The sequence below is a fragment of the Cervus canadensis genome, chromosome X (assembly GCF_019320065.1).
Source record: "Cervus canadensis isolate Bull #8, Minnesota chromosome X, ASM1932006v1, whole genome shotgun sequence".
NCBI classification, from domain to species: Eukaryota; Metazoa; Chordata; class Mammalia; order Artiodactyla; family Cervidae; genus Cervus; species Cervus canadensis.
Window position 1 is genome coordinate 125,085,228 of NC_057419.1, and position 27,695 is coordinate 125,112,922.

At 35.6% G+C, this 27,695-nt stretch overlaps 1 protein-coding gene across 5 annotated transcripts in view; it reads right to left on the reverse strand.

Annotated features, from left to right (window-relative positions):
- Positions 1 to 318: 318 nt before the first annotated feature.
- The window catches only part of IL13RA2 (interleukin 13 receptor subunit alpha 2), a 73,495-nt gene continuing 46,118 nt past the window's right edge, over positions 319 to 27,695 (reverse strand). For 3 of the 5 annotated variants that reach the window (XM_043458701.1, XM_043458702.1, XM_043458703.1), the window contains 9 exons: positions 16,035 to 16,161; positions 13,418 to 13,569; positions 12,224 to 12,377; positions 11,519 to 11,639; positions 8,011 to 8,195; positions 6,713 to 6,858; positions 5,424 to 5,568; positions 1,184 to 1,299; positions 325 to 465 (listed from right to left, as the gene is read on the reverse strand). In XM_043458701.1, the coding sequence (XP_043314636.1) occupies positions 433 to 465; positions 1,184 to 1,299; positions 5,424 to 5,568; positions 6,713 to 6,858; positions 8,011 to 8,195; positions 11,519 to 11,639; positions 12,224 to 12,377; positions 13,418 to 13,569; positions 16,035 to 16,128 (1,146 nt within the window). In that variant the 5' untranslated portion in view covers positions 16,129 to 16,161 and the 3' untranslated portion in view covers positions 325 to 432. Of the gene's footprint in view, positions 466 to 1,183; positions 1,300 to 5,423; positions 5,569 to 6,712; positions 6,859 to 8,010; positions 8,196 to 11,518; positions 11,640 to 12,223; positions 12,378 to 13,417; positions 13,570 to 16,034; positions 16,162 to 17,322; positions 17,413 to 18,243; positions 18,262 to 27,695 lie in introns of those variants that run through there. The other 2 variants (XM_043458700.1, XM_043458704.1) reach the window with 2 other exon arrangements.

The window sequence follows — 27,695 nt, forward strand, 5'->3', positions numbered from 1 at the left end:
AACCCCTCAGAGCACCCTTCTAGTTGCTAGGTAGGACGCAGTCTGATTCATGAATCACTTAATAAAAGCAATTAGATCTTCAATTTAATTGGTTGAACTTTGTTTTTGTTTTTGACCTCACCGCCCAGCATGAGGGATCTTAGTTCCCTGACCAGGGATAGAACCCCGAAGTGGAAAAACAGAGTCATAACCACTTGACTGCCAGGGAAGTCTCTAAACTTTGTGTCTTAATAAGAAAAAAAAATCTGTTAATAGAATCCATAAAATTCCCTACTAATTGAGGATTTTAATAATCAAACGCCTATTTAAAGACAACAATGTTTTCAAAATAAAATTTATTCAACATTTAGGAAAAAATTCAGTTTGATAAGACTCATATCAAACATTTGGCCATAAGACTGGGATTTATTGAGTCAACAGAGTGAATCTTGATTAGAAAGGGCTTCTTTTTTTTGTATGAAAAACCTGAAATTAAGAAAGAGCTCCATTATTAACAGTCATTAATAACACAAACTATTTCACTTAGATTAATAACTCAGAGACATAGGGAAAAAAAGCATTCAGCAGGGAATAAAGCAAAACATTTCATACACATTCACATTTCTCTTTATCTTTAAAAGACTTGGCATTATGATATTTTTTCTCTAAGTCACATTTCCTTCTTAAAGCTCACCAAAGACACAGTGGTCCCTCTATAGCATTATCTGTATAACTCAAATAGCTAAAATCAGCTCATAATGCAGGTTATGTTTTTGTATAGATTCTACTATACAGCTAGCAGAACTGGAATGTGAGGTCTTGGAGGTTACACACCAAGATTTTTAAAATTTTTGTGGCACACTAGTAATATATATCAGGCTGCTTACATTTTAAGTCAGTATTGCCTTTTCCCCATCCTGCTTTTCTCCTGTAATTCTCATGTTTTCTCTAAACTAAAGGTAGTGTTTCATGTTCTGAAGCATTATTCTTATCTATCGTCAAAAGTAAGTCCACCCCAAAATGTAGCTTTTTAGGGTTAATTTTTTAAATTACTGTTCATTCTTAACACATCATCATAGTTTACACAACATCATTGTACACTCACAGTGTACAGGCAGTTATAAAATGTAGGTTCATCAGTTCTAAAGCAAAATATTTTTTATCTATTACCTCAGACTAAACATGGTAACGCTATACAACTTACCATTTTCAATAAATTTCTTTGCTTATATAAAAGTAGACAAGTAACTACCAAAACAAATAATGAGACAAGAACAAGTGGTACCAAGAGAAATAGTAAGATTTCCTTCCATATGTCACCTAGGATTAAAATCACAAAAAAAGGGGAAGGGTTAGATGTGTACAATTATTTTGAAAATGAAATTATTTATAAATAAACTGGTAAATGGACAAGAAGTGAGTTAAACTTGGCAACTTCTGCCATATATCCCAGTAAGTGAGGTTTGAGTATGTCATTCCTTTCATTCGTGCACTTTTTTTTATAGAACAACTACTTTACTGGGCTGTGACAGCTCTTCATTTTGCTTAGAGAAGTAACTACCTAAAGCCCCATTCTATTTTCTTTTTAAAATATTTATTTATTTATTTGGCTGTGCCGGGTCTTAGTTGCGGCATACAAGATCTTTAGTTTCAGCATTCAAACTCTAAGTTGAGGCATGTGGGATCTCGCTACCTGACTGGAGTTAGAACCCAGGCCCCCTGCATTGGAAGCACAGAGTATTAGCCATTAGACCACCAGGGAATTTCTTCCCACCATTTTTATTTTCTTATATGATTTTGTTTTCAAATTTGTTCTTGTGAATTTTTCAAATAACGCAGTGGCAAAATATTAACAGAGTGATTAGATAAACATACCATATGTATCTCTTAACTCTCAATAAGTCAAATGTTTATATCATACAATGCAGTAGTGAGTGAAAGTTGGTCTTCAGTAAGTCTCAGTGCGAATAATGGAGCTAGTCTTTAAAAGTCATGTTTTTGAAACTGTCTCACATTCTGGAGACTAAAGAAATGAGTTTTTTCTTATCATTCTTTTTTTTTTTTTTTTAAAGGGATGAAATTTTAATGGTTCTTCTGCATAGCAAGGGCTTCCCTGGTGGCTCAGTCGGTAAAGTGTCTGCCTGCAATGAGGGAGAGCCATGTTCGATCCCTGGGTTGGGAAGACCCTCTGGAGAAGGAAATGGCAACCCACTCCGGTATTCTTGCCTAAAGAATTCCATGGATAGAGGAGCCTGGTAGGCTACAGTCCATGTGGTCACAAAGAGTCGGACACAACTGAGTAACTGACACTTTCTGCATAGCAAGAAATGAGCAATCACTAGACAAATTGAAAATGTATGCAAGGTTTGTCCTTCCAAAACCAGTATCTCCCACATTTTTGAAATACTATGGAAAATGTTGAATCCTAGGCCTATATCTATACTCAAAACTATCTCCAGCCCCACTTTTTTCTTGGTGTCTTATTCATTTAGGATCTTATTTTCTACTAGAAAATTACCAAATTCATAGGCCCAGTTAAGAATTGCAAGGATATAATCCAGAGAAATGACTAATGATATGAGCTTCTGGAATACAAAATTAACAGCGAGAAATAGACTTCTTTTGTGAAGTTCCAGATTAAATCCTGAATAAGATAGTCATTTTCAAAAGATTATGTGCGATTTTTCTATAACTTAAAACATCCAATAAGAAATGTGCAAAAGAAATAAGATCACATGCATCTCAGGAAAGTCTTTGTTTCTAATCTCAAACTTACTAAGATTCTACCAAGAGATAGCCATCAGGGCAAAAGAAGTCTGTCATCAAAAAAATGGTTAAGATTACATACAAAAAGTTTAAAAAACAAAAACAAAACAAAACAGCATTGTAAATCAATTATACTCAAACTTTAAAAAAGATTATATGTAAAATATACAAAAGGCTGTTATTTTGAGGATGTGGCTAAAAACTCACCATGTCTTCTTTAAACCCTGCATTGACTAATGAAAGTGAAAGTGAAAGTCACTCAGTCCTGTCTGACTCTTTGCGGCCCTATAGACCATACATGGAATTCTCCAGGCCAGAATACTGGAGTGGGTAGCCTTCCCTTCTCCAGGGGATCTTCCCAACCCAGGAATCAAAACAAGATATAATTCAGGGCATGGCTTTCTCAGTGTCAGTTCCACAGAGTCTCAGATTTCTTATATTAGTGACAAAAATGAAAAAAACATAGTACAAGTAAGTGTTCTTTCTGATTCCATGTATCTTTAGTTAATTGAGTTCTTTCTCTCTCTCTTTCTGCCTGTTTTTCCCCCACAGCCCTTAGTGATTATATGATATATTTGGCTTCTTTGCTTATGTCTATCCCTACCTAACTTGGGAATAAAATATAAATTCAATGAGGACAAGGATTTTTTTTTTTTTACCACTGTATCTCCAGTACCTGAAAAACTTTGACACATAGTAGGTGCTTAACAAATAGCTGATATATGAAAGAGAATGATACCAGTATACTAATAGCGAGATAACAAACACAGATTCTATTATAATGGAACAACATAAAAGGAGATGGATGATTGATAAAAATGCCATTATATATTTGTATCTATATCTGCATATGTATTTATATGCCTTCATGTGAAAGAGCAAGGCTGAGTTAATTTCCTTCAATTTAAAATAATTACTAACATTTATATTGATAATGCTAGTATACTGTGAAGCACAATAATGTTTTACCTTTTCTCAATGTTGTTTATATTGCTATTTTTGTCTTCCATGAAAGTTTATTTTCTTTATTTAATTTTTTATTTTTTTATTTTGTTTTCATTTATTTTTATTACTTGGAGGCTAATTATTTTACAATATTGTAGTGGTTTTTGCCATACATTGACATGAATCAGCCATGGATTTACATGTGTTCCCCATCCTGAACCCCCCTCCCACCTCCCTCCCCATCCCCTCCCTCTGGGTCATCACAGTGCACCAGCCCCAAGCACTTGTCTCATGCATCCTTGGAGTATAATTGGTTAACAATGTTGTGTTAGCTTCAGGTGTACAGCAAAGTGATTCTGTTCATATATGTATATATATTCTTTTTCAAATTCTTTTCCCATTTAGGTTACTACAGAGTATTCAGCAGAGTTCCCTGTACTATATAGTAGTTCCTTGTTGGTTATCCATTTTAAATATAGCCGTGTGTACATATCAGTCCCAAACATATTTAATTGAAATATATCTTTTACCATAAGTCACTTTAAATCAGTATTGGAAGTAAACAGAATATACATTTTACTAATGATAACATATTAATTAGAAAAATATTAATTAGGCATGGTACTAGACACTCAAAAATAAGTGTCTTGTTTAAGATTTCTGTTCTCTTGAAAATCAAAAGCATAGGAAAATATTGATTAAAATAGTCTTCCCCACAAAAGAACTAGCACATTCTCTTTTCTGACAGAAAAACAAGAATGTTGATAACTGAACTATAACAAGACTTTGAACTATAACAAATTAAACTAGCTAAAACCAAACATTAGACTTCCTATAAATCTATGTTCAATTGAGGTGCTTGCTAATTTATCTTTCCTGTTTATAGACTATCTTCAAGAGCATTTGGACTTTCATAATTACAAAATACACTGAGAGAAAATTAATTTTGCTAGCAAAGAGCAAAATTTTTAGTTTAGCTACTGTTCTTTTTAAAATATATTTTCTTCAATAACTATATCAACATATTTTATGATTGTTCCCTCTTTCGAACATTTAAATGGATTCATTTAAATGATTCATTTGAATTTCAATGGGGAAGAGGCATAGACTATAAAAATCTTGAATAATGAGCATAGAATTTTTCAAAACCATATAAAGAAGACACATAATATAGTCAAGGGTCTGATAAAATACATATATGCTCGTAAGTAAAACTTCAGAGTAAATGTACTACTACAACTCCAGTTGGTACTAATACAGATTTGGTTAACATCTGGTAAGTATATAAGAAACTCAAGAATAGTACCACCAAATTTTGGAGCTAAGAGTACCATTGGAAGGTAATCCACTAGCAAAATCAAAGCAAAACAGGTAAAATGTCAAATTAGCTTGTCAAATGAAAGCAGGAAGACTCAAACAGAATTTATTAAACCTTGCAGTGCAGAAAAGATACAGCTCAATTAATATTATAGAATCTATAAAAGTAGGTAATATAGCCAATATTTTATAATAACTCCAAATGGAGTAAAGCCTTTTAAATTGTAAATCACTTTATTGTACACCTGTAACTTATATCTCAAGGAACTGCACTTCAAAAAAAAAATGATGAAGAAGGGTTGACCCTATTATATTGATAACCTGTGTCACTGAATTGTAGTGACCTATGACATCCAATAAGGCGTCTTCTTCCTCAAACAGTGCTAGAAATACTCTACTGTTCTTTTATCCCATACCTTTCCAGCACTGTTCATCACTCCACTCACTCCATATTCCATCATCTGCACAATAAATATTCATTTTGCTTCTTACTAAAAAGCATAATTGGAGACTTTCATTTGATGTTCTTGTGACATATATTTCATTTTCAATTGTGGTAGTCTGAAAGCCAAGAAAAAATAAGATGTCATTATTTGATCTAACTGCAGCTAGCCATACTCCATTTGATTTGTCATTTTTAAAGTGAGTTTTGTTACATGAAATAAATGCATCAAATGCCTAGAAAGGTATATAGCAAAATCCTAACAGTGGCCATCTCTCTGTATGGTGTTTTACTTTTCATTCTTTCTTCCTTATTTATATTTAAAATTTTTCCTGAAGTGATAATGGATTACTGGTAGTAAAGGGCATATATGACAGGGCAAAATTCCTCTGTAGTTTTGGTGCTTATGACACCCATTTTGGATTAGTTTCAAATTGTCCAGATTCCATAAATTAGAAAATGCTACATATACTGAGTTAGCAAAAAGAGTCATCATGGGAAGTTTGTTTCTATGGATACTGTAGAGTTCATAGACACAAAGCTTCTTTTTTCCCTTATTCTTATTTTGTTTAATCATAAGACCAGTATAACAGTGCTCAGGGCCTGGCATGAAACCACCCCTTCTGATATGAGAATACACACAGCTGGATGATCTCAAAAGAAAAAAAAAATCACTGAAGTGATTACTTCAATTTTGTATTTAAAAGAGCTGAAGAGTGTTTCTCATTCAAAACAACAGCTTTTCATTTGTTGTAACTTTTCTTGGGAACTAGCATAATGTAATGTAAATTAAAGTAGACTGGGAATAAGGTCTGGATTCTAGTTCTAGCTACATAATTTTATTGTAAGTCAATTCACTTCCTTGGTACTTGTAAATCTATCTTTTCAAGTAGAAAAATCAGGGTTTTTTTAACGTGTATGTGAAATGAATTGATAGAACTAATGGTTCACCCACTCATCTCCACCACTTCTTAAGTTGGAAACCAATGAATAAAATTAATATATAACAATTTTGGAAACAAGTGACTAGATTATCTCTAAGGACCTATGTAGTTTTAAAGTTGGTATAATTAACTGATCATACTTTCAGACTGCAAACATCTTTCTTTTGTCCTCAAGATTGTTTGGTTTTCTGGAAGTTAAACTAAGGTGCATGTTATGTTCCATCCTTACGTGAATAGCAACTGACTTTGGTTCTTATGTTTACTATTTTATTTAAAAGACTGTGTTTATGATTTTCCCAAATAAATGCAATGTCCATACCACCCAGGCAGTATCATCTTCTGTGAATTCAATTTCATAAATGAGACATTTTGCTGGAATAGGTCCTCTGGGAATGCTCCATTTCAGGTTCACTTCTTTTGAATTCTTCATAGTAAGACTAAGGTAGTCTGGTGGCAAAGGTTTAACTGAAAACGAAAGGAAACAGTTTCAACATGAAAGTTATTGAAGTTTAGCAGTAGCCTTTATCAAAAGCTAGGGGCACCTATTAATAGAGCATCCAGGATAAATCATGTGGCTCAAGACTATGCTCTATAAGTAAGTAAATAAATAAATGTTAGTCGCTCAGTCGTGTCTGACTCTTTGCAACCCCATGGATTGCAGCCCACCAGCCTCCTCTGTCCATGAGATTTTCCAGGCAAAGACACTGGAGTGGGTTGCCATTTCCTTCTCGAGGGGACCTTCCCAACCCAGGGATCAAACCCAGGTCTCCTGCACTGCAGGCAGATCATTTACCGACTGAGCTACAAGGGAAACCCCAATGTGAATTAAAATCAAAGCCACTTGTTAACCAAGATCAGTTTAAGAAACTTGCTTATTTGGGAAACTGAATTTTGTTAAGCCACATATTGACAAATACTTAAGTCCAAGAGAAAAGCTAGAAGATCCAAATCATTACAGTCATTTTTCCATTTTATGGCATTAAAAACAACTACCACAACAAATTACTACTAGTATTTTTATTTTTATTAATAGCTAATTCTTATTTAGAGCTTATGATGTGCCAGGAAGTAAACCAGAGATGTTACATCATAAACTAATTCATGTCTCACAATAAATCTACAAAGTGCTCCTCTATTATCTTCACTTTATTGATAAGGAAATTGAAACATATTAAGAATAACTCACCCAAAGTCATATAGCTAGAATGTAGTAAATTCAAAATTTATGGCTGGCTATAGAACCTGTCATTCTTGTAACTGTTAGAAATGAGAACACAGACTCAGACAATATCCAACCTATTCCCAGGGTCTATTGAGCATTGGGAATGAGTGATTCCATAATTATTCCATTATTAACACTAGACAAAAATACTTTATAGCAGACAAACTTTGAAGCTGGGAAACAAATTATGAGTTCTAAATGCAAACTATGCTTTACACTCATTCAATTCCTTATCTTCCATATTTTTATATTTAATTAGTTCTTCCTTGTACTTTGTTGGCTTCCAGTTTTCTGGCTTTGAATTCTGGTAGATATCTATTTATCTATCTCTTCTCTTCCACGTGGTTGGTTGTAAATGGTCTAAACTAGAAACATTTTGAAGTTGTTTACCTCACCTATATTTTGAAGCTGAAAAATGAAATAGCTGGGTCTGATTAATTGGGATTCTGATGATCCATTAACACAGATGTAGAAATCTTTATAGTCTGATGACTCCAAGTAGGGAAACCTGCATCCAATATTTTTTCCTTTAGCTTGAATGTAATCAGTACACTCTAATGCATGGTCCAAGCCCTCATACCTATAAAAAGAAGTGTGGTAAGAATTGTGCTTATCAATATCTTCTAGTAGTATGGTGCCCAATTTTCAATTATTTTAAAACACCAGGTAAATAAAAAATCATTTAATAACATACAATATTTACTGAATACCAACTATGTGCCAGATCCTATGAAAAGTGCTAGGGGTACAACAGTAAGGAAAGTAGACATAGGCCATTATTTTACAGAGCTTACAATCTGGTGGGACACTTTATAAAATCTCAGATATAAGGCAAGAATTCTTACTCATGTATTTAGGTTATGTTGATTCACCAACAGGATTGTGAATCAAAGAATAAGATTCTTATTAAGAAAACATGGGATTTATATTGATAATCCTGAATGGTACTGCTTTTTAAAATACAGTACTGGAGAATTTACTAGAAGAAAGCAGATTTAAAAGCAGATTTACAAGGTGGCCAAGAAGCACAGGAAAAGATGTTCAACATCACTAATTATTAGAGAAATGCAAATCAAAACTACAATGAGGTGTCACCTTACACCAGTCAGAATGGCCTTCATCAACAATTCTACAAATAATCAATGCTGGAAATGGGGTTGGTAGATGCTAACTATTACATTTAGAATGGATAAACAGCAAGCCCCTAAGGTATAGCACAGGGAACTATATTCAATATCCTGTGATAAACCACAATGGAAAAGAATGTATATATGTATATAACTGAGTCATTTTGCTGTACAGCAGAGATTGGAGCAACACTGCAAGTCAACCTCACTTCAATGGAAAAAAAAAGAAAGAAAAATAATGCTGGAGCAGGTGTGAAGTAAAGGATGCCCTCCTACACTGTCAGTGGGAATATAAATTGGTATAACCATTATAAAGAACAGTAGGGAAGTTCCTTAAAAAACTAAAAATAAAACTACCATATGATCCAGCAATCCCACTCCTGGGCATATAGCTGGAGAAAACTAACTAGGAAAGATACATGCATCTCAATATTCATAGTGGCACTGTTTACAGTAGCCAAGACATGGAAGCAATCTAAATGTCCATTGATAGATGAATGGATAAAGTAGATGTGGTACATATACAAAATGGAATACTACTCAGCCATAAAAGTGAATGAGATCATGCTCTCTGCAGCAACATGGATGGACCTAGATATTATCATATGAAGTGAAGTAAATCAGAAAGAGAAATAAAAATATCACATGATATCACTTATATCTAAATATAAAAAATGATACAAATGAACTTATTTACAAAACAGAAACAGTCTCACAGACTTCAAAAACAAACATGGTTACTAAAGGGGAAAGGTGGTGGTGGGGTAAATTAGGAGTTTGGATTAAAATATACATACTATTTGGGAAAAGAAACTGAAAAAGAATAGATACATGTATATGTATAACTGAACCACTTTGCTGTACACTTGAAACTAACAACATTGTAAATCAACTATATTCTAATATAAAATAAAAATTAAATTTCAAAGTATATAAAATATAAAAATTGAAGAGAAAATTAAATTAAAAGATTTAAAAAATAAAAGCAAACATAAAATATTGTTATGTTTAATAAAATGGATGAAAATCCCCTGAGGACATAATACACATAGAGATAAATCTCAAAAAAGCCAACAGGGGCTCAAAAAGAGAAAGAGGAGCTGTTTGGCAAGTAAATATATAGTTTTCCATTCTCCTCGATAAGAAATGTTGCTGTATCATTGAAATTTAACCTCTTTCCAGTAATAAAGCTAGTGGGAATTAGGGGGGATTTCCCTACTGATTTCCAAAGGAATAAATGCCCAATTTATTTTCCTAAATAACCTGTAATGAAAAATTTATTTTATCTATAAAAGCAGCCAAAATATCACAGCCTAGCAGCTGATATGGTACTGGTACAAATATCTGGACTCCACTGAATTCACTTTATGCCAAATATTTTGCTAAGTCATGTCCGACTCTTTGTAAACCCATGGACTGCAAGGTTTCCCTGTCCTTTAGTATCTCCCAGAATTTGTTCAGAATCGTGTCCATTGAGTCAATGATGCCATCCAACTATTCATCCTCTGTTGCCCCCTTCTTCTCCTGTCCTCAACCTTTCCCAGAAACAGAGTCTTTTCCAACGAGTTGGCTCTTCACATCAGGTAGCCAAAATATTGGGTCTTCAGCTTCTGGATCAGTCCTTCCAATGAATATTCAGAATTGATTTCCTTTAGGATTGACTGGTTTGATCTCCTTGCTGTTCAAGGGACTCTCAAGAGTCTTCTCCAGCACCACAGTTTGAAAGTGTCAATTCTTTGGCACTTAGCCTTCTTCATGGTCCAACTCTCACATCTGTACATGACTACGGGAAAAACCATAGCTTTGACTATATTGTTGTTGGCCAAGTGGCGATGAAATTAAAAGATGCTTGCTTCTTGGAAGAAAAGCTACAACAAACCTAAATGGTGTATTAAAAGCAGTGACAACACTATAAACCCTTAGTGAGAGTTAACAAAGGCAGGGAAGTCAGAAAAAGGATACAGTTTTAATAGCTAGATGGCTTTTTAAAAAGCAAGAATATGAAATATGTCCAAAATTTTTAGGTTATAATTCCATCTATCTAGAAGATGCAAAATTTAACTCAGTACAGAAATAGTGATTGCATTCTTTATATCACCCATAGAGTGCCTTCTAGTAGCTACAGCCTAAACCTACTTATTCCCATTGAAAACCCTAAATAATTGTAAATAAACTTCATCATAAATCCAGCTCTGAAAAAGTATAATGAATTCAGTTTAATGAAAATGAAATTTGCTCAGTCGTGTTCGACTCTTTGTGACTGCATGGACTATACAGTCCATGGACTTCTCCAGGCCAGAATACTGAAGTGCTAGCCATTCCCTTCTCTAGGGGATCTTCCCAACCCAGGGATCAAACCCAGGTCTCCCACATTGCAGACGGATTCTTTACCAGCTGAGCTACCAGGGAAGCCCATCTAGAGGCCCAAGTATTTGTTTTGTTTGCCTTGTTTGTATTTTTTAGAGTTTGAATTAGGTATGTATGTATGTGCTAATCGCTCAGTCCTGTCCAACTCTTTGCAACCCCAAGGACTGTAGCCCTCCAGGTTTCTCTGTCCACGGAATTCTCCAGGCAGGAATACTAGAGTGGGTTGCCATTCCCTTTCCCAGGGGATCTTCCCAACCCAGGGATTGAACCTGAGTCTCTTGCATTGCAGGTAGATTCTTTACCATCTGAGCTACCTGGGAAGCCCTAATGAAAATACAGTTACTCATACTGTGGATTAATTTTGATAGATATCTTCCTGATATGGAATTCTTATTATAAAAATACTTACCAGTAATATAAGCTGTAATTGCTATCCAAATGGGCACCCATGCCAGGTTTCCAAGAGCAGAGTAAATATTTCCAGTTGTAATATACACAATCCATATCCTGAATTTTAGTGTCCAGATTTCCTAAGAAATGAATAAACTGTGAATGCTTGAAAGACATGGTAATGAATCACTTGGGAAATCACTAAGCAATTTTATTTCATTTCCTTTGACCTCTCCACTTCATTTAGCAATCAACATAATCAGGAAAATCCCAAAAGGAAGTTGTTGGAAATCACTTCACTTTAAGTGGAACATGCAAAATCAAAAACTTTTGAGGGCTCATTTATTGGTACTAGTGTAAGCATATGCAGAAGTGCCAAATTAATAATTCTAGGATGCTCCGAGAAGCTGCATAGTTGCATGTATATTCACTGATATGAGCCCAAAACTGGGATATATATTAACCTAATAAAGGCTATAGTCTATGGGGCCACAAAGAGTTGCACACGACTGAGCATGCATGCCTGAAATAAGATGTAGGTTTTGCCACATATGTTTTCTGATTTAAGGAATTTAAAACACCAGTCACCCACTCCTCAGAAGGATTCTATTTTGTGCCACATTCTCAACTGTACATATAATCTTCTGTATAAGTGTTAAAGAACTTACTTCCCATATAGATTTTTCTAACTGTATTAACTATGAAAAGAGAGCTTTTTTTTAACCTTGTGATGATATCCAATAAGTAGCTTCTGACCATGAACTTTGAACTTCTGATCCATTTGTGCATTGCCTTGGCAGAAGTGTGTGTATCTTTGCTTCAACACCTTTGTTAAGATCAAACCCATCTTTGTAAAGTAGATTCTTAGTGATGATCGTCTGTTTGACAAAAAGATGAGACAAAGTCAAACTTAGAAACAATAATGTTATCATGAGCCACATTAATAAGGCTAAAAAGTCATTAATATTCTGGAGAGTCCTCAATAGCTAGGAAATTCCAGATGATTATTTGATAAACTGTCCCAGATATATTTTTGGCAGAGTTCACCTTCTGCATATTATGTCATCTGATGAGATTATTTGACTCTTAACACCTCATTTAAAATAAGTTCTGGAAGACAAAAAAAGCTCTGTAGCAGGAACTTGAGCTATAACCAACTTGATATCAAGGGATAATTTTCATGTGCCATACGCCTACTACATGACAATTTATCACCTTTCAAATATCATATGAAATAGGAATCATATAAAATCTTGGTGGTAACTGGAGGGAGCCAGACAAAGTGTGACTACTTGAAGAACTAAAATCATATATCATTTATCCTTCTATTCCTGATACCTAGTTAGCAAAGTAGCTGGCAGAAAAAAGTTGCTCAGTGAATGTTTGATTTTAATTGTTCTTTGAAACTACCTAGCTGAATTAAGAAGATAACAGAATTCCTTGTACAATCAAAATCTTTCAAAGAACATGCTTGTTGACTATGTAAATAGTTAATAATTCAATAAACTTTCACTGAGCACTTACTACAATATATGCAAAGAACCATGCTGTGTTCTGTAGGGTGAGTACAAAGATAAATAAGGCTTAATTCCTACAGAGAAAAAGCTCACATCATCTGATAGCATATGTAAGACCCATACACAGGCCTTAAGTAGCCCTGAAATACAGTAAAATGTACAAGTACTCTATAAGTCCATATTCCATGAGATCAGATTTTCCTTTCCTGTACTTCCAATGGTAGTCTTAATAGTGGGTGGGGTGAAAACAGATATTGCAGGATGCACAGGAGACAGCAGCAGGCATGCAACTTATATCTTAATAATAGCTATTGAGATACAGAAATAAAGCAGACACTGACATCAGGAATCACAAGAAAACTAATAAGCACTCTAGTATCTTAAGTGCATGCTTTACTTACCCTCCAGCTTTCACTATCAACATTTCGATATTTTAATTCATATTCTACTGTGCATTTGTTAAAATTATCCAGAGACACTGGAGGTTGCCATTGCAAATAGAGATAACCTAAATATCCAGGGTCCACTATTTCAAAATCCTGAGGAGGATTAACTGAAATAAAATCAATAAAATATTTTAATTTTTATCCTGTATCTTATGACAAAGATCTCCAAATCTAGATTACTTCCATATGTCCATCAACTGATGAATGAAAAAAAATAAACTATGATACATTCATAAAATGGAATATTATCCAGCCATAAGAAAGAATGAAATACTGATATATGCTAGAACATGAATGAACCTTGAAAACCTTAAGCTAAGTGAAAGAAGCCCACATATTGCATGATTTCATTTATGTGAGATATTGAAATAGGCAAATTCATAAAGAAGGAAAATCAATTAGTGGTTGCCACGTGCTGGAGGAAGGGGTGAATGATATGTAACTACTGAATGGATATGAAGTTTCTTTTTGGGGTGATGTAACTATCCTGGAATTTGATAATTGTGGCTGTTATACAACTTTGTGAATATACTAAAAACCACTGTACATTATACTTTAAAAGAATAAGTTTTGTGTCTTGTGAATTGAATCTCAGAAAAGCTGTTTTTAAAAATCTAGATTACTACTACATAGTTGTCCCTTCTTTAAGAAATTGTGTATGTAAATGTGACTTAGCCTAGCTAGATATTGTTTTCATAGAAATAAGAAATTCAGCATGGAGTTATCTCTGCAGTCATATAGACCTCAGTTTGGTCTTGGGTGGGAACATTTTACTACATAAATCTCTCTCATAGCAAGAATCAGTCAGTATTAATCTAGTGTTTACTGTATGTATAACATCATAACATTCATGGCACACACACAAAAAGGGAGAGAAAACAGAAAATATGGCACACAAAAAGGGATAGAAAATATAAAATATGACTACTCTGGCTAAGTGCCTTAAGAATTAGGAGAACAGGCAGATCTTGTTGGTCTATTCAAGATAATTGAATCCTCTGGTTAACTAAAGCTCAGAGCTATTTGTAGAATACGCAAACCTGAGCCATTCTTTGGAAGGACTCAAAAAAAATAGTAGCAGGCAGCTGAGTGACAGGAAACAGCTTCTTTTATTTCAAGGGAGGGGGCAGTGGGAGGCAATGGCTCCTTCATCTGGTGATTTAGAAAGCAATAAAAATTAACAAATTATTCTATAAACGTACTAAGTGTTAGTCGTTCAGTCATGTCCAACTCTTTGCAACTCCATGGACTGTAGTTTGCCAGGCTCCTCTGGTCCATGGAATTCTTCAGGCAAGAATACTGGAGTGGTTAGCCACGCCCTTCTCCAGGGGATCTTCTGGACCCAGGGATCAAACCTGGGCCTCCTATATTGTAGGCAGATTCTGTACTGGCTGAACTACAAGGGAAGTCCCATAAACTTACTAAACCTACTAGCAAATCTAGTACATAGTACTGCCCTCATGTTGCCTTTCTGCTAATAATTTCTTCTCATTTTTGCTCTGCTTTTCATTTTAATACTTTACTTCATATTACTTATTGAGGTAAGTAAATGAATCAACAGAAAAAAATGATGCCACAAATAATGATTTGAAATGAGAGCCCCATGAACCAAATAAAGAAGGTCTCTATTGAGGATGAAAGGACAATCCTATTGTTTCAACTCATGATTAGAAATTTTTGTAAACTACATTCTTCTAATTACCTTCTGTAATGAAAAGTTCATTAGACATGACTTAACAATTGTGTAATTATTTTTAAAATTCATTTTAAACTTATGTATTTTTAAAACTTATCTAATTGTCTTAAAAGTTAAGGTAGCTATGGTTTTTCCAGTAGTCATGTATGGATGTGAGAGTTGGACTATAAAGAAAGCTGAGTGCCAAAGAATTGATGCTTTCGAACTGTGGTGTTGGAGAAGACTCTTGAGCGTCCCTTGGACTGCAAGGAGATCCAACCAGTCCATCCTAAAGGAAATCGGTCCTGAATATTCATTGGAAGGACTGATGCTGAAGCTGAAACACCAATACTTTGGCCACCTGATGCGAAGAACCAACTCATTGGAAAAGACCCTGATGCTGGGAAAGATTGAAGGTGGGAGGAGAAAGGGACGATGGAGAATGAGATGGTTGGATGGCATCACCGACTCAATGGAAATGAGTTCGAGCAAGCTCCGGGAGTTGGTGATAGACAGGGAAGCCTGGTGTGCTGCAGTCCATGGAGTCACAAAGAATCAGACACAACTGAGCGACTAAACTGAACTGAACTGAGTAATTAAGGAAAGTTTTCAGTTAATTGGGTACCAGGCAATGAGGTTTTGGGTAAATAGCATCTTTATTAGAAAAGATTATATGAAAAGGTATAGAAAGTATATTTTAGTTTGGCTTTTATCCCACAAAATGGTTGTTATCATCAGTTACGTTATACATGAGGCTGACTAGTAAGAACGTATCTTTTGTGTATGGGATCCCTGAAATATCTGCAACAATAATCCATCTAATTATGCACTTTCATATGGTAGGTTGACAAGGCAGTTAATATCTCTGATTTTAAAATTACTGCATTCTTGGTTTACCTTTTATCTCAGCATTTGAAGACAAAGTAGAGCCAAAAGCTGTGCAAATAAGAAGGGTATATAGACATCTGATATCCAAATGAATGAAAGCCATTTCTCTAAGATTTAATACCTTGAAATTTCCACTCTAAGAAGGAAAAATATAAAATTTTAACATTATCATACTTCAATATGTACTAAATGTGATTAAAAATACAGTGGGGAACTCTTTGTGGGCTTTCCACCAAGAACTGGGAAAACTGTGCCCCTTTGAACCATTTAAACAGAAAAAAAAGAAAAATCAAGCTTGGAACCAAAATAATTGGAAAGGAGGATTTTCGTCTCATCCTTCTTATGAAAGCAAAAACAAGGCAACACAAACATATCCCTTCAAACCCGGGCTTTGACACACACACACACACACCCCTTATACATCACATGCTATGACCAAGATATGATGACCTCAAATGGCCTTCAGCCTGAAGACTGAACCAGACCCACCTGAGTGTTCTTATCCATTTGCAGGGGGAATTATATCATTAGTCTCCATAGTGATACTCTCCACTAGCCACCAATGAGACACATTAATACATACACACACTCTTTTCTGAGACAAAAATTATTTGAAAGTTAACTGAATACTGATAAAAGCTCAGAATCTATACCAAATATACCAAAGCCTCAGATAACTCAGAACTTTGCTTCATTTCTTCATAAACATTAAATCCTCATCATCCACTCTCCTGTGTGTTCTACTCTTCCCTGTATTTCTTATATCAGTAAATGGCACCATAATCTTCCCAGTTGTCCAAACCAGAAACCTGAGTCTTCCTGAACGCCTCCCTCTCCCGTCCAATTTCTCCATTATCACTACACCCTTCCTAAGCTGAGGATCTCATCATCAGGGATCTCCTTACCCAGTCTTTCTTGCCTCCAAACCATTTCACACAGTATACAGTAAGGACAAATCTGAATTTATTACCTCTCTTAAAACAGACAGCAAAATATACTGCCACAGAATACAATTTAATCATCTTTTTATTACTGAAGAATACTGGTTTTATGATCAAAACTAAAAGGATTCATGTCTCCACACATCTATTCAATCAAAAAATACTCTCCTTTCCATGAAAAATCATTACTTCCAGTTCTACACTTCTCTTTGAGTCTATATTCTTAAAACCAACAATTTCACAGGAAGGATTAAAGGTCAATTACCCCAACAGTCAGAGACTGCCTTTCTTTTCCCCTACTTAACTTAATTATGCAGGACAGACCCTTTTCCCCTGCCCCACCCTCTTAATCTTACCTGCTCCAGTTGTAATGTTCTCATGTTGCTAGGCTTCAATTATTACATAATGCAATCTTGGAATCAGACTGTTAGAGCCAGCAAGTATATTGGAGGCAATGCTAGTCCAATCCTCCTTTATATATTGGGAAGTAAAACTCAGACTTGCCCAAGATTACACAGTAAATTAGTAACAAAGCTGGAAGTAGAACAGAGATGTGATTCCCAATCTAGTGCCCTTCCACCCTTCTATGCTGGATCCCACATGTTTGGCTCAGTATTATGAAAGCTTTTCCCTTGGGACTCCAGCATTTAAGTCTTCCTTAAGTTAGCTAGCCAGGCTGAAGCAACACCATGCTATTTCTTTTTCTATGTCTCATACAATCATAAGGGGATGCCATTTCTCTTACTGAGGTCCAATGAATCTCTCTCCACAATTCCTTCCTCCCCATCACCAGCCCATTGCTGCCTCCTAAGGAATGTGTAAGTAGTGTGGGTTTGGCGAACAGAAGGCCACATTTCTGCCATAGAGATGCTCTTACAGATTCAGATAAAAAGACTGGTTACTTTTGGATCCAAGGCAATAGGTCTGACAAATTCTTTCATATTACCTATAAGGATGAAGACAATCATGCTTGCCTTAAAATGCTCTCAGAGAGAGCTTAAAGCTCTCTCTACCCTATCAATCTGTCCTTAAATATTTTATTAGCCCCTGGTCATGTACAGCATAAAAACTAACTAAAAAGTTAGAAATAACTTGCTTCTATTCTATTTATAGGCTACTGAAATTAAACTCAGGCCATCAAATAGCATTTCCTGGATCAGCTAAACACATTTAAACAAACAAAAATAGGAAATAGGATAGCTGGCTTCCTGAATCAATTATCTAGAAATCCACAAAAGGAATTCCTAAATAACAGTGTCCCACCTAGACTTTCTTACCCAAGTGAACGTGAAGACAATTCTTTCCTCAGCTTCTGGGTTACAAGACTGTCACTAGTGCAATGAGGTGTTATATATATAGTTAGCAGAATGACAGAGTTTTTCACAAGGGATCTGAAGGCAAATAAAAGATGGGGGATAGAAATGAAGAGATACAAAATTTGAAACAGTTTCAGATATACTCCCCACTCCCAGCCCACAGTTAATAACCACTCATCTGGTCATTTTATTTTTAAAAATGAGGAAATACCCAAAGAGGAAAGTGAGTGATCCTAGCTTACACAACTTACTGGGAGCAGAGCTAGGACTGAAAAACAGCTCTCTTGAGCCCTTTCCACTAAATAAATTTTCTTGTTATAAGGAGTCTATCCTGCACCTATCTTTCCAGAAGTCTCCCTGCAAACCTTCCTCAACCTACAGTTGCCACCCAAACCATCAACCCCACCACACAGTTTTATCATCATGACATTTTTAGCAGAGTAATAATTCAACAAACTTTGATTGTGCTGCTGCTGCTGCTGCTTCTTTTTTTTTTGCCAAGTACTATTCCAGGTAAATCTTGTTTAAAGACACAAGGTGCAAGTGATGAATCATAACATCTATAATAATGATAATAATATCTCCTACTATTGATTCAGCATTCCCAGCATCTCAGGCACTGGCCTGTGCTAAGCCCTTTATATGCATAATCTCATTTAATACTCAGTCAGCCTTGGATGTATGTACTATTTTTATTCCCATGTTAAAGACCAGAAACTGAGAAGAGGAGAAATTAAACTGCCTACAAGTTACTACAGGCCATAAATGGTGAAGCTTGGATTTGAACCTAGAAAGCCTAGTGTCAGACTCCTTGATAACCACTACACTAGGCAGTTTCCAGACCTAAGATCAATGTGGCAAACAACTTCTTGTTTCTGTCCACTCAGTTTTATACAACACTGTTGCACAGACAGCTTTCCACTAAGAATCATCTTTGGAAAGGCAAGCCTAAAGCTAGTTCCTGGTTTCAGTCTCCCTTCCCCACCTCTTGAAAGCCATGCTAGATAAACCCTTCGTTCTAAGTGTTGGCTGGGACAATGCTTGCATTATTGGAAAAACTCCAGGTACTTACCAATAACATTGTTTCTCAAGAAATGGATTATCATAAACAATTATCATAGCCCCCATTTTCCCCCCTTTCCAACTTAGAGGCATTTATTGAATCTCTAATACTTTCCTTCCTGCCTGATAAAAATAGGTATTCCTGAAACAGCCAGGGGGCCAGGACACAGATTCTATAAGTCACAAGATAGGTGAGTTTATAGGTGGGGCTAAAAGCCATCTAAAGCAAATTTAAAATCACAGCACAGTATTGTAAAAGCTGACAGGACTGACTAATCTTTGAATAAATGAATAGATATATAGCAAAGGAACTTGTTATATAATATAAGCATATTATATAATATTTATATTATATATAATACATAATATAAATATAATCATATATAAACATATATAATATAAACATGAAATATATAATACAATATAAACATATAATTTATATATATTTATATATATATAAATATAATACAACATAAAATATAATACAAACACAATAGTATAAATATCAACCTGGATTTCAGCCCTGCCTCAACCACTAAATGTGCTTAGAGGCAAATTATAACTCAATTTCCATCTATAAAGTGGAGGTAATGACACCAGCCTGGCAGTTTTGTGTTTAAGATTAAACGAGATAATGTATGTGAAAGAGAATAGTAAATTGCTCTATATAATTGCAAGGGGTTTGCTTCTGAGCATCTTATTACTAAGAAAAAGCTTGAAAACAACTTGCTCCAAATCCACACGTTTCCTCCTACTACTTCAGCAAAATCGGCTTGTGCACAGTTGATAAAAAGGCACTTATTGTTAACCTCTACCTTCTACCACCCTTTTTGACCCATTAGCTATCTTTATTGGTCTTTGCCTTAGTAATAATAATTTATTGCACTTGTTAAGTGTTTTATAGTTTACAAAGAATTTGTTGAATTATTTTAACAAATCTGTAGGTATAAAATTTTGTATCACATATTTACAGTCATTAAGACTGGGGTTTAGAGAAGTGATGTGACTTGAAAAAGATCCCACTGCTGGCAAAATCCACACTGAAATGAAAGGTAAAAGAAGCAAGGAACAGAAATATGTTGTAAGGCTAATAATGCAATCACTTACATAATATGGTTTTGTAGAAAAGTTCCTTCTCTACCTTGACAAAGAAGAAAAAAAGATTCTTCCAAAGTATCTGAAATGGCCACAGGTTCTTTTTAAAGGCAATTACTAAGTTACAAAGATAAATATTATCTATTGGAAATGATGAATGAAGTTTTGCAATGTCACTAATGTGGCTTATAAAAACCACCTAAAGGGAAGTATGGCCGAGTTATTTCTATTGCCGTTTAGAAAAAAAAAATAGTGTTATGAAATTTGATACTTTCTGTTCACATTATTTAAAATATCTAAAAATATCAGCCAAAGCAGTTGGAAGGGTTAGGAGAACAAGAAAATGGGAAAAATAGAAGAGAACTAATGCTTGAGGAGAGTGTTAGTCACTCAGTCGTGTATGACTCTTTTCGAGCCCGTGGACTGAAGTTCCCCAGGTTCCTCTGTCCATGGAATTCTCCAGGTAAGAATACTGGAGTGGGTTGCCATTTCCTTCTGAAAGGGAATTTCCCAACCCAGGGATCGAACTCGGATCTCCCCAATTACAGGAAGATTCTTTACCATCTGAGTTACCAGATAGAGAGAAATGGAAAAGTAGGGTTGATACAGGAAAAGCTTTACCAAAGTCCAAGCTCTTTTTCAACTTGTCCAAAAGAATCTGGGTAAGGAACACAAGAAACCAAGGAAAAATAAACATATATACACACACACACAAACTCACACTGAGACTGAGGAGCAAAGAGAACGAAGAAGCACTTTATTCAGGACAGAAGCAAAGGGTGTGGGCATCCTCCTGAGTGAGGAATACCCACAGGGTGTTGATACCCCCCTTTTAATCTCATTTTCAGCTCTGTGAATGGGTGGGGTCTTTTTGATGAGGGGTGGAATATTTATTGAAGGGAAGGTTGAGGTTTGGCCCAGATTGCACCAGGTAGCAAGTAGCACCATCTTTCTGGCTTGTGCATTTGTCTCCTGAAGCCACTGTGTGTGCTCTCTAAGAGCTGTTTTCCTTAAATTTTCCCTTACTAGTTGAGCACCACATGTGTGCTCACAAGGTATCAGCAACCTGTGCTTTTTTTTATTTGCACATGCTCCATTGTTTTCAAGGTAGAGTTTCTTGCTCAGATGCTACAAAGTGTTTGTTCTAGACGCCATTCTTCTCTGCATCATGGTCTCATTAAGTGCAAAACAAGGAGGTGGCTTTGCCTTCTGCCTAATGCCTATAGATGAGGAGCCCACCCTTGTGCCAGCCTGTCTTCCCTGCCTCAAGGTGATTGCAAAGGCTTAAATGTTGTCTTTGCATGAAATGATAAGTTTATATGGTCTTACATGAGAAGGCATCGACTAGAAGATCTGGGCTGTAGCACCAATGTTAGCAGGGGATTTAGAAAATGATAATAATAGGGACTATACTTTCTTAAGCTCTTACCAGGTGTCAAGCTCTGTTACAGATGTTTGATATGGATTAACTCATTTAAGTCTCACAAATGTTGCTAGTTGCTATTATTATTACAATAACCCAATATTACAAATGAGTTGTTTGAGGCTCAGAAAGGTTAAGTAAATTATTCAAGGTCATACAATTTAAGCAAAAAGTATGTCCAAATCTAGTTAAAGACTATGCTGCTTTTAGCATATAATAGTGTCTTTCCATCTCACTTTAGTGAAACTCAGTTTCCTCTCATAGGAATTATCCCTGGGACATCATTCTGTTTCATCAGTTGATCTGGTGTGTATCCATCCATGGTTTCAGGATGTGACTCAAAAGTGCCGGCTTCCTGAATAAGTAATCTTTTTTCAAGGAGACCATCCAACATGTACAAATATTTATTCATAGTTTCTGGAGTATAGCCATGACTCAGCATCATAATCAGCACCTCTGGAACCTGCCAGATCCTGAGGCCCAACAACATTTTGAGATCAATACATAGCTCAATAATAGTACAATCAGTCTATGAACTGTTGATGAGTTGATTCTGATTTAGATAATAAGTGGCAATTATTATTTCCTGCAGTGGAGTAGCTTTTAAAGAATGCTGAAGATGACTTAGTATACTTTCAAATATAAAAGGACTTTGAATCAGACAGATTTGTCATGCTTGCCTTTACTCAACTGTCATTTCCCACAAAAATGTGAAAAAAGTTAGGCACATGATGAATAATGAAAGTCACTGCAGACGAATGAAGTACAGGTAAGATCTCTTTTTAACAAATATCACTTTAGCATCCAGTTATACATAACATGATTATATTTGTGTCCCTGTCAGCATTATATACTAACATGGTTTCTTGACATTTATGAAGTATGTTCAAGAAATCTTGTAAAACATAAGTAGTCATCTTATTCCCTAATTCTTTTTATAGATGGTTTCCTGTATAACATCTTGAGTTCATCCAACTGACAAGTTTCCTGAAGTACTATCAAAGCTACAGAATTCAGTTTTAAGCTATTACACCATGGCAACTGACAGGTTTATAGTGTTAATTCATGAAGCAGCTTACACATTTCAGAATCTGTTCCTAATCTGGGCAGATCAGAGCCTTTTACTTTATAATTCTATCCAATAAACCAACAACAGGCTTTTACAACCCTTTAAAAAAATCTTCCAGGTCATCAATTTCTTAAAATAGGTCAAATTTTTATTAAGTACACCTTACGTTCTATTCAAATAAAGTCACAGCTGAAGAGCAATGCAGTATCTTGAAAGGCATCACTGCTCTGGAACTAGCAAAAAAAATCTCTTCTGTTTGTTTAACAGCCTTCTTCTCACCCCCAAATGCTCCCAAATACTTGTTAGTGAACAAACTCTGTGTACCCAAAACATTCACTTCGAGTAACAACTTTGGAATAACAACTTTAAAAGTCATTCCTTAAAAAACTGGAAATAGAACTGCCATGTGACCCAGCAATCCCACTGCTGGGCATACACACCAAGGAAACCAGAATTGAAAGAGACAAATGTACCCCAATGATCATTGCAGCACTGTTTACAATAGCTAGGACATAGAATCAACATAGAAGTCCATCGGCAGATGAATGGATAAGAAAGCTGTGGTAGATATACACAATGGAATACTACTCAGCTATTTAAAAAAAACTCATTTGAGTCAGTTCTAATGAGGTGGATGAAACTGGAACCTATTATACAGAGTGAAGTAAGCCAGAAAGAGAAACACCAATACAGTATATATATGGAATTTAGAAAAATGGTAACAATGATACTATATGCAAGGCAGCAAAAGAGACACAGATGTAAAGAACAGACTTTTGGACTATGTGGGAGAAGGCAGGGGTGGGACTATATGAGAGAATAGCATTGAAACGTGCATATTACCATATGTAAAATAGATGACCAGTGCAAATTTGTTGTATGAAGCAAGGCACCAAAAGCTGGTGGGATGGGGTGGGGAAGAAGGAGGGTGGGGGGTTCAGGATGGGTGGGACACATGTACACCCATGGCTGATTCATGTCAATGTATGGCAAAAACCACCACAATATTGTAAATAAAAAAATTTTTTTTTAATGAAATAAAATAAAAAAATAATTAAAAAAAAATGCACAAAGAGGAAAGGAAAGGAATAAACAACAAGTAATTATGTAAGTGGGAAAATAAAAGTTTATTTGTCCCTACCTTTATCCTACTTGGTCTTCAGAAACAAAAGGAAATTATATTTGAAAGAAGATAATACCCATAGCCTCAGTTTATCTCCACAATTTTTCATAAACAGTATGTGGCATTCAATAAAAAGTTATCAGGGATGCAAAAAAAAGTGATCATAATCCTGGTCCCCTCTCCATGGTGATCATGGAGTTGGACCACCTAGGTCTCCCATCTAGGATACTTATTGTATAGGGAACAGAGCTGACTAAGAACATCCATTAGCCACACCTTTAGAGCCACACCTTTAGTGAGCCTAAATAAATGACCACCTTCAACCCCTTGTGTCAGGGCAGAAGTTAGATACTGAAGAGACTTGAAAATAGAGGAAGCCAAAATATATAAAGAAGAGGGAACCACTTTGGAAGTGACAGGTGTAACAGATTAAAACACTGTAGTTAGCATTGACTACATTGGAAGGGACCTATAGACCTTGAGAAGACATATTAGCTGTAACAGGGAACTATCTGAAACTGAACTGACCCAACACTGCCCTCAACATCTCCAGAGAAATTCCTAGATATATTTAACTATTATCATTTTTTTTAATTTTTAAGTTTTTTATTAGTCTTTTAGTGTTCCTTTTTAAAACCTACTATTAACTTGCAAAAAAAAGACCCTATTTTTAAAGCAAATTTTATATATTTTTAATAACTTTTGTGATTTTGCTTTGTTTTCTTAATATTGTATTTTTGAGAGTTTAACCTCTACTCTAGATTTTTAATATTTGATTTTTTGCATTTGTTATTAATTTTGTACATTTAAGAATCCAATTTTAAGTACCCATTTTTACTTAGCAGTGTGATTACTGGCTTGATTGCTCTCTCCCCTTTTGACTCTCCTTTTTCTCCCCCAGGTCACCTCTATCTCTTCCCTCCCCTTTCTCTTCTCCATCTAACTCTGTGAATCTATTTGGGTGTTCCAGGCTGCGGAGAACACTTAGAGAACTGATCACTGGCTAGATTGGTCTCTCTCTTTTTGATTCTGCCTCTTCTCCTCCTGGTCACCTCTAATCTCCCTCCTCTTTCTTCTCTTCTCCATGTAACTCTGTGAACCTCTCTGGGTGTCCCTCACTGTGGAGAATCTTTTCACCATTAATCTAGATGTTTTGTCATCAGTGCTGTATAGATGGACAAGTCTTGAGGCTACTGTAAGAATAAGACTGAAAGCCAGAGGCAGGAGGATTAAATCCAAAACTTGAGAATAGCAGAAAACTCCTGACTCCAGGGAACATTAATCGACAAGAGCTCATCCAAAAACCTCCATACCTACACTGAAACTAAGCTCCACCCAAGAGCCAACAAGTTTCAGAGCAAGACATAGCAAGCTAATTCTCCAACAACACAGGAACATAGCCCTGAGCATTAAAACACAGGCGATGAAACGTCACAGCAAACCCATAGACACCTCAAAATTCACTACTGGACACTTGATTGCACTCCAGAGAGAAGAGATCCAACTCCACCCACCAGAACACCTATGCAAGCTTCCCTAACCAAGAAACCTTAACAAGCCACTCCTCCGATCTCACCCATAGGGAGCAACTTCCACAATAAAGAGGAACCACAAATGTCCAGCATACAGAAAGGCCACCCCAAACACAGCAACCTAAACAACATGAAAAGGCAGAGAAATATTCAGCAGATAAAGGAACATGATAAAAGCCCAGCAAACCAAACAAAAGAGGAGGGGACAGGGAGTCTACCTGGAAAAGAGTTAAGAATAATGATAGTAAAAATGATCCAAAATCTTCAAAACAAAATGGAGTTACAGATAACTAGTCTGGAGACAAGAATTGAGAAGATGCAATAAAAGATTAACAAAGACCTAGAAGAAATAAAAAAGAGTCTATAAATAATGAATAATGCAATAACTGAGGTCAAAAGCACTCTGGAGGGAACAAACAGTAGAATAACGGAGGCAGAAGATAGGATAAGTGAGGTGGAAGATAGAATGGTGGAAATAAATGAAGCAGAGAGGAAAAATAGAAAAAAAGAATGAAAAGAAATGAGGACAACCTCAGAGACTTCTGGGACAATGTCAAACGCCCCAACATTCAAATGTAGGAGTCCCAGAAGAAGAGGATAAAAAGAAAGGCCATGAGAAAATACTTGAGGAGATAATAGTTGAAAATGCCCTAAAATGGGGAAGGAAATAGCCGCCCAAGTCCAAAAAACCCAGAGAGTCCAAACAGGATAAACCCAAGGCAAAACACCCCAAGACACATATTAATCAAATTAAAAAGGTCAAACACAAAGAACAAATATTAAAAGCAGCAAGGGAGAAACAACAAATAGCTGAGAAGGGGTGTCTCATAAGGATAACAGCTGATCTTTAAATAGAAACTCTTCAAGCCAGAAGGGAATGGAAGGACATACTTAAAGTGATGAAAGAAAAACCTACAGTCCAGATTACTGTACCCAACAAGGATCTCAATGAAATATGAAGGAGAAATCAAAAGCTTTACAGACAAGCAAAAGCTGAGAGAATTCAGCACCACCAAACCAGCTCTCCAACAAATGCTAAAGGATCTTCTCTTGACAGGAAACACAGAAAAGGTTTATAAACTCAAACCCAAAACAACAAAGTAAATGGCAACGGGATCATATTTATCAATAATTACCTTAAATGTAAATGGGTTGAATGCCCCAACCAAAAGAAAAAGACTGGCTAAATGGATTAAAAAAAAAAGACCCCTATATATGCTGTCTACAAGAAACCCACCTCAAAACAAGGGACACGTACAGACTGAACGTGAAGGGTTGGAAAAAGGTATTTCATGCAAATGGAGACCAAAGGAAAGCAGGAGTAGCAAAACTCATATCAGATAAAATAGACTTTTAAATAAAGGCCATGAAAAGAGACAGAGACGGACACTACATAATGATCAAAGGATCAATCCAAAAAGAAGATATAACAATTATAAATACATATGCACCCAACATAGGAGCACCACAATATGTAAGGCAAATGCTAACAAGTATGAAAGAGGAAATTAACAGTAACACAATAATAGTGGGAGACTTTAGTAGCCCACTCACACCTATGGATAGATCAACTAAACAGAAAATTAGCAAAGAAACACAAACTTTAAATGATACAATGGACCAGTTAGATCTAGTCAATATCTATAGGACATTTCAACCTAAAACAATGAATTTCACCTTTCTCTCAAGTGCACACAGAACCTTCTCCAGGAGGGCCATAAATCTAGCCTTGGTAAATTCAAAAAAATTGAAATCATCTCAAGCATATTTTCTGATCACAATACAGTAAGATCAGATGTCAACTACAGGAAAAAAAAACTATTAAAAATACAAACGTATGAAGACTAAACAACACACTTCTGAATAACCAACAAATCACAGAAGAAATAAAAAAAGAAATCAAAATATGCATAACAGCAAGTAAAAATGAAAACAAAACAACCCAAAACCTATGGGACACTGTAAAAGCAGTGCTAAGTTGAAGGTTCATAGCAATACAAGCCTACCTCAATAAACAGGAGAAAAATCAATTAAATAATCTAACTCTCCACCTAAAGCAACTAGAAAAGAAGAAATGAATCACCCGAGGGTTAGTAGAAGGAAAGAAAT